This window comes from Macaca mulatta, chromosome 11 (genome assembly GCF_049350105.2).
Source record: "Macaca mulatta isolate MMU2019108-1 chromosome 11, T2T-MMU8v2.0, whole genome shotgun sequence".
NCBI lineage: Eukaryota > Metazoa > Chordata > Mammalia > Primates > Cercopithecidae > Macaca > Macaca mulatta.
The window spans coordinates 124,116,501-124,124,440 of record NC_133416.1 but is presented as its reverse complement, the minus strand read 5'-3'; the positions used below and the strand labels follow the sequence as shown (position 1 = coordinate 124,124,440).

The window sequence follows — 7,940 nt, the reverse complement described above, 5'->3', positions numbered from 1 at the left end:
TGAGAGGAAAGGGTGATTTAAACAATATCGTCACAGAAAAATGAAACTGTGAGTGGTTTTCACAATGTATGTAGCTGATCTCATGCTCTCCTATTATGATGTTTCTGACAGTGATAAAATATCACTCTCCCTCCCTGGGGAATCAGGGGAGTCCTCACCCACCCACCTCCTACGCAAGTATCTTTTAGGGACACCGGCCCACCACTGTGGACTTTATGCATGTCCACCTGATACTACAAGTTGCATTGACCAGAACACAGATTGTGTTCTTCTGTGTCAATACCCGTTTCTTTTCTGAAGGTCAGAAGTTGGTTAAGGGTTTGGGGGACCGGCTAGACACTCTTCTTATCCCATGGAGCTGATTGGAAGTTCCATGAGGGGAGGAAATTGATGTCAAAGTGTCATTTTAAAGCTTAAGCTGAAAGTTTATTTTTAAAATTTTCATTCATTCATTTAGCATATATTTATTGAGCATCTACAATGTGCCAGGTTGTAGAATTCCATCTCAGAAGAGACTTGACTTATGGATGGTGGAGGGGACAGTCCTGCTCGGAAGCAGATGATGTGAAATGTCCCTTTCCAGTCTGGTTCATGACATTTAACAGATTTTTCAGGTCACCACTGTGACCCCAAGCCTTGCTGGCAGATTGTTATATAGTATTGACTGAGAGCCCCGCCCTCTGGTAAAGGCAGTTAAAAAGCCTGCAATCTCGACTCATTTCCAGCATGAACAGACTGGTCCTTGCTGCTTTACACAATAGTCAAAGCTACCTTTGATGGCGCACTCGCCACTCCCAAGCCCTGGGCGAAGTGCTTTACCATCTTCCCCTCCGCGATGCCTCATGCCCACTTTAGCAGATAGTACTGTTATCATTCCCATTTTACAGTGGAGGAAGCTGAGGCTCAGAGAGGTTGAGCAACTTAGCTGAAGGCCACACCACCAGCGAAGTACCTGAGCCAAGATTTGGACTCGAGTCCATGGGACCCCCATGCTCACGAGCTGACTGCTCTGCTCCACTGGTTCCCTGCATGAGGTCACCCACAGCACTGCTAGTTCCAGGGCGAGTGCCAGCACATGGCCCCGCTGGGAGCCGGGGGCCTGACTTAGGTCCACTGGAAAAAGTGTCACCTTTGGGGACACTCAAGGACAGGCTGGTTGGATTTGTTGTGGATTTTATATACTCATGCCCTCCCCCTGTGTTCCTGGTTTCTGTAAGGTCCCAGGGAAGGTGCATGGAATTTGCAAATAGGGCCTGTATGACTTATTTCCTAGGACACAGGAAGCTTTTCTTACCTCCTTCCTACCCTCTTCTCCAACCTGAACTCCCAAGTTCCTTCTCCCGAAGATCTTTTGCACTATAAGCGCCAAGGAAGCTGTGCGCGTGGCAGGGACGGCTGGGAGGGTATCTGGAGAACCGTAGTGAGGCCTCTGGCCTAGCCAGAGCGGCAATAAGCTTGGGGATGTTCCGTTCCGGGTTCCGACGTTGTTGGTTCTGATGTCGTTGTGCTCTTTTGTAAGAGGAATTTCATACCTTGGAGACGCTTTGTACATATTTGTAATGACTTTATTAAAAAATTGGTTGTGCACTTCTAGCCAAAGACATTTGTGTTTTCATTTCCTTTTGGAAGGCTGCCCCTCAGAGACTCTGGGAGTACCCAGCTGCATAACAGGGACAGGATCCCTGCCCCTGGCTCCTGCATGCCCCAGCGCTCCCTCTGGCAGAAGGCCAGCCACTTCCTTCCCTCCTCTAATTCCTAAGATCCGCCACCCCACCGACCCCCGAAGAGAAGGACTGGCCTCAAGAATGCCCTTGGGTTGGGCAACAGGTTTGGGAAACTTGCCCAAGAGTTCAAGGTCAGTGCACACAACCATAATTTATGCATGGTATCCTGTGGACAAGCCAATGAGCCTGCAGATGAATGTCTCCAACTGCGGACAACTCGGGTTCTAGTCTCATCCTAAGAATGGGAGGTTGAGTACAGATACCATTTTTTTGGAGGCGGAGTTTCGCTCTTATTGCCCAGGCTGGAGTGCAGTGGCGTGATACTGGTTCACCGCAACCTCTGCTTCCTGGGTTCAAGCTATTCTCCTGCCTCGGCCTCCCGAGTAGCGGGGATTACGGGCATGTGTCACCATGCCTGGCTAATTTTTGTATTTTTAGTAGAGATGGGGTTTTACCATGTTTCCCAGACTGGTCTCAAACTCCTGACCTCAGGTGATCCACCTGCCTCAACTTCCCAAAGTGCTGGGATTGCAGGCATGAGCCACCGCGCCTGGCCCAGGTTGTTTTTTTAGAGACCAGACCTTCTCTTTTCCTTTGAACACCCACCCCTGCCCCGCTTTCAGTCTACGTGACTTAGAGGGGCTGACTCCTTCCTCTCACTACCTCAAGAGTTCAACAGCTGACCCAGGCCTGGCCAGTGCGCCACATCTCACCGGCTAAAGTAATTGGTTTGGGACAAACAAATGAGAGTCAGTCTTAGGACTTTTGGTGGAGCTTTTGGGATGCAGGGGTTGTTAAGCTGCTAGAACATAAGCACAGAACTGCTGCGGGCTGTCTTACCACCACATGGGTCCAGCTGCCTGAAAATCAAACTGTTTCAAAGGAAAACAGAATTGAGGGACAGCTGAGACACAATTCTTTTTTTTTTTTTTTTTTTTTTTTTTTTCAGAGATAGGGTCTCAGGCTGGAATGCAGTGGCGCGATCTCGGCTCACTGCAACCTCCACCTCCCAGGTTTAAGCAATTCCCGTGCTTCAGCCTCCTGAGTAGCTGGGACTACAGGTATGGGCCACCACGTCTGGCTAGTATTTTTTTTTTTTTTTTTTTTTTAGTAGAGAGGGGGTCAGGCTGGTCTCCAACTCCTGAGCTCAAGTGATCCGCCTGCCTCAGCCTCCCAAAGTGCTGAGATTACAGGCGTGAGCCACTGCGCCTGACCGAGAGACACAATTCTGTATCAACATTGGGAGTCTCTGAATCCAACTGTATCTGAAGCCCATACAGTTATGTAAACCAAATAAAGTCTTTCTTTTACTTAAGCCATATTTGAATTGGTTTTCTTTTCTTGTCTTTTTTTTTTTTCTTTTTTGAGATAGGGTCTAGCTCTGTCGCCCAGGCTGGAGTGCAGTGGCGTGATCATGGCTCACTGCAGCCTCCACCTCCTGGGCTCAGGTGATCCTCCCACCTCAGAGTAGCTGGGACCACAGGAGCCTATCACCATGCCTGGCAAATTTTTTAAGTTTTTGTAGAAATGGGGGTCTCACAATGTTGCCGAGGCTGGTCTCAAACTCCTGGCTCAAGTGATCCTCCCACTTTGGCCTTCCAAAATGCTGCGATTACAGGCATGAGCCACCACGCCCAGCCTTGATGGCAACCCAAAAATTTGGCCTGATGATGTTTTCATGCCTGGTGTCATAATGTTGCCCTAAGAGGCATGTACTGTCACCTTGTGCAATTTTTTTTTTTTTGAGACGTAGTCTCGCTCTGTCGCCCAGGCTGGAGTGCAGTGGCGCGATCTCAGCTCACTGCAAGCTCCGCCTCCCGGGTTCACGCCATTCTCCTGCCTCAGCCTCCCAAGTAGCTGGGACTACAGGCGCCCGCCACCACACCCAGCTCATTTTTTGTATTTTTAGTGGAGTCGGGGTTTCACCGTGTTAGCCAGGATGGTCTCGATCTCCTGACCTCGTGATCCACCCGCCTCGGCCTCCCAAAGTGCTGGGATTACAGGCGTGAGCCACCGTGCCTGGCCCTCTTGTGCTATTAATCTACATTTAAATATCTATCATAATCTGGAGTCCTGGAGAACCCTTCTTGAACCAGCCTATACATTTTTGGCCCACACAACCTCTAGCTAGCCCCTGTAGTGAGTACTGTAAGTGCCCCACGGAGGCTCTTTCTGATCCCTTTTGCCAGGTTCCTATCCTGCAGTTTCATGTGCTTTGCTGGTCTCTGGGGCCTTCAGAGGCTTACCCTTAGACATTGGGGCCTCCTTAGGGGAGAGTCTGAAGTGCAGGAAGTCCCTCCATTAGCCCAGAGCCAAGAATTAGTTGATGTGTATTTTGTGGGACAGGACAAACTCTGAGATGAAACTTAGGCTCCCGAGCTCCCTGGGAGATCCAGCTAAGCCTGGGACTTCACCAGAGCCTGACTTCTTTCCCTTCTCTGTTCTATTTCACTCATGATTCCCTTACTGGTTTCTCATGGGAGCACTTCTGTAATAAATCACGTGCACCTGAACACGATCTGCTTTGGGGAAACCAACATAAGACAACCACCCACTCCGCAAAGGGCTTCTCCTCCTTTGATCTAAAACGGTTGCACTTGGCTTCAAGAGGTGAAAGGAAAATCAAGACCACAAACACGTTGCACCAACAGATGGTATTTATTGGCTGAAGGGTACTTCGGGAGATGTCAAAAACACCAAAGGCAGCTGTTTGTCTTGCAGCAAAAGTCCTAAAAGATTCCAGGACCCACTTTATTTACCTCTCCTTCTTCTAATCCCGAGTCTCAGCAGCCCAGATGTCTTCCTAACACTCTGTACATCCTTCTTCTCTTTCGAAGCTGATGCACCTATCATAGCTGGGTCCAAAGCTTGCCTTTCTTATTCCCTCACGTTTATTATTCTCAAGATATTTACATGAAGAGGACCATTTCTAAGGACTTCGTGGAACTTGAGTCAGTGAATCATAAAATATTAAGGGCAGGATACTGTGAACCTGACACTCGATGAATGCTACTTACAACAAATGAGTTGCAGAACCAAGATACATAAAAGAGAGTGGCATTGTTCTTTTCCAACGGGGACTCCTGGCTGCTTTCGCACTGGTATTGGGGAATTCATGCAGCCCGTGTTGGAAACACTCCTCATCAGACACTGTTTTCCCTAGGACAGGAGTTAAATCCTCCCACCCAGAAGAAAACCTCAGATGGGATGTTCCCCCAGAGGGCAGGGCACGCAATAATAAAATCCTAAATTAAACCATCCCACCTGCCCCTGTGTGTCCCCCACATGTTGCATTCTTTACAGTGTTAACAGGCATGGCTCATTCTTTGCAGTGTTAGAGAATTTTATTTTATTGTTTTGGCGGCATGGGCATAATTGGAGAAACCATTGGGGTATTCACTAGTAACCTACATTGTTAGTTTCCTTGGTTCCAGCAGGTAATACACTGGGTTCCGTCACCCTGGAGATGGCTACAGGGAGGCCGAGTGGCTTCCCAAAGTAATAAAGAGTTTGGAATCAGAATTCCAGGTCTGACTCCCAGAAGACTGTTCTGTTTCCTTACACGCCTGCACTTCCATCAATCTTCTCCAGCTCCAATTTCTTGTGCCCCTTTGACATCATCCGCAGGCAGGATGATCTTTCTGATAAAAACCAGTTGCAGAAGTTCCTGTTGCTTCCGTTTGGTTCTTCCTCAGGGTAGGGAAAACAGAGCAGCTGCATTCACGTGGCCCCATTTCCCTCTGCTTCCCCTTCCCACTTGATTATTCAGGCAAGTGGGATTGTAACATCATGGCCATCGCCATAGTAACAGAGCTTGAAAGATGCTACACTGCCCTGGAACAGACGTCTTGCTGGGTACCAGGAGAGAGCCAGGGATGCCAAGCCAAGGGGAAAGTCCTGGCTTGGTGGCACACAGGGGTGAATGTCCTGAATCTATGGCGGGGGTGGGGGCAGGGGACATGTTAATACAGGCTGACAGCAAGGTGGCTGCAAAGCTCCTCCATTTCTCCTGGGGCTTGCACGCTAATCTGCCCACTGGCCACACAGATTGCTTTCTCTGCAATGCCATTGGTGCCAGCCTGTTGTGCTGAGGTTGACAATAAGAGAACAGAGTTGGGAGAGGAATAGGGCAGGCAAGATTCCAGTGGCTTCTGCGTGGTCACCTGTGCCATCTCATCCCAGATTTCAGAGCAGGGAGCATTTCAGAGGTGGAGAAGTGGCTCTGTCATAGAGATCACAGAAGCACAGATGGTTACGGTGCTCCAGGCCGCCACCCTGGTTGGTGGAGACATCCATAACATGGGTTGTCCCTTTTGCTACCAGAGGGGATGGCAATGTCCACAGGAGCCGCTGACAGGCCTGAGACTTAAGTGAGGGAGATGACAGAATAGAAAGAGGAGAAAGACATAAAGACAGGAGACCAAGGGGTAACCACATCTGGGCCAAAACTGACCTTTCTTTCTTTCTTTTTTTTTTTTTTTAAGACAGAGTCTTGGTCACTCTGTCACCCAGGTTGGAGTGCTGTGGTGCAATCTCGACTCACTGCAGCCTCTGCCCCCCGGGTTCAAGTGATTCTCCTGCCTCAGCCTCCAGAGTAGTTGGGATTACAGGCACCCACCACCACGCCCAGCTAATTTTTGTATTTTTAGTAGACTGGTCTCGAACTCCCGACCTCAAGTGATCCACCCACCTTGGCCTCCTAAAGTGCTGGGATTACAGGCAGGAGCCCCCATTCCTGGCAAAAATGGCAATTAATTTAAGGGCTATGTTTTTCTGTGGACCCAGCCACAAGTAGATTTCAGGATCTAGCATTCATCGTTCTTAACATAGTTCATATCTAACAGGCTATGTGCCTGGGCCACTCATTCTTAACCAGGATGAGCATTAAAATCACCTTGTGTGCATTTATTTATTTATTTATGAGATGGAGTCTCACTCTGTCGTCCAGGCTGGGGTGCAGTTACTCACTGCAACTTTTGTGTCCCGGGTCCAAGCAATTATCCCTGCCTCAGGCTCCTGAGTAGCTGGGATTACAGGCACCCGCCACCATGCCTGGCTAATTTTTGTATTTTTTAGTAGAGAGGGGGTTTTGCCGTGTTGGCCAGGCTAGTCTTGAACTCCTGACCTCAGGTGATCCGCCTGCTTCAGCCTCCCAAAGTGCTGGCACTACAGGCATGGGCCACTGCATCCGGCCTCTCGTCTGCTTTTAGAAAACCATGTCTGCTGGGCCCCATGCCTGCCATGTCTGAGGGGCAGATCAGTCTGGCGGTTAAGAGTGTGGGCTCTGCTGGGGATAGTGGGGTGTGCCTGTAGTTGTAGCTACTTGGGAGGCTGAGGAGGGAGGATCACTTGAGCTCAGGAGTTTGAATCCAGCCTGGACAACCTGGATTTTTATTAGAGACCTCATCTCTAATTAAAAAAAAAAAAAACAATTTTTTTTTAAATGTGGGTTCTAAAGCTGTCCTAGCCCTCTGTCGGAAACTCAGCCCGCCCGTGCTGGCTGGGTGACCCTGGGAAAGTTACCGCACCAAGCTCTGTGCCCAAGTTTCCTCATCTATAAAACAGGGGACCCCACAGTACCTCCCCCATCACAGGGCTGTTGTGAGGGTGACAGCACGGAATCCAAGCAGGAGGCTGGATGCTGTGCCTGCCGAGGATGAAGTATTTGGGACATTAAGTTATTACAGGTATATGGTGGCACCTAACAGCTGTATTTTGAAAATACTTTGGGCCAGGTATGGTGGCTCACGCCTGTCATCCCAGCACTCTGGGAGGGTGAGGCGGGTGGATCACTTGAGGTCAGAAGTTTGAGGCCAGCCTGGACAATGTGACGAAACCCCGTCTCTACGAAAAATACAAAAAAAATTAGCCGGGCATGGTGGCACACACCTGTTGTCCCAGCTACTCGGGAGGCTGAGGCAAGAGAATCACTTGAACATGGGAGGCGGAGGTTGCAGTGAGCCAAGATCGTGCCATTGCACTCCAGCCTGGGCGACAGAGTAAGACTCTGTTTCACAACAACAACAACAACAAAAATAAAAAGAAAAAAGAAAATACTTTACAGGACTCACAGGGATTCTAATCTGCAGGCCTGGGCTATCTGGGAGGCAGTGATTTCTAGGCTCCTCCCCAGCCTGTGGCATCAAGTACAAGGCACTGGGTACTAAGTTAAAATAACCAGCAGGTGGGCTGGGCACAGTGGCTCACACCTGTAAT

General features: G+C 49.3%; 1 protein-coding gene across 15 annotated transcripts in view; it reads right to left on the bottom strand.

Moving 5' to 3' along the window:
- Window positions 1–7,940, bottom strand: part of RNFT2 (ring finger protein, transmembrane 2) — a 131,091-nt gene that overhangs the window by 12,383 nt on the left and 110,768 nt on the right. For 4 of the 15 annotated variants that reach the window (XR_013401495.1, XR_013401498.1, XR_013401493.1 and 1 more), the window contains exon 12: window positions 4,364–6,245. The exons of 3 other annotated variants lie outside the window; for them this stretch is intronic. Coding sequence is in view for 1 of the 12 variants with exons in the window: in XM_077955307.1 (XP_077811433.1) it covers window positions 5,910–6,089 (180 nt within the window). In the remaining 11 variants the exon portion in view is untranslated. Of the gene's footprint in view, window positions 1–4,363; window positions 6,312–7,940 lie in introns of those variants that run through there. 8 more of the 15 variants (XR_013401496.1, XR_013401494.1, XR_013401491.1 and 5 more) reach the window with 8 other exon arrangements.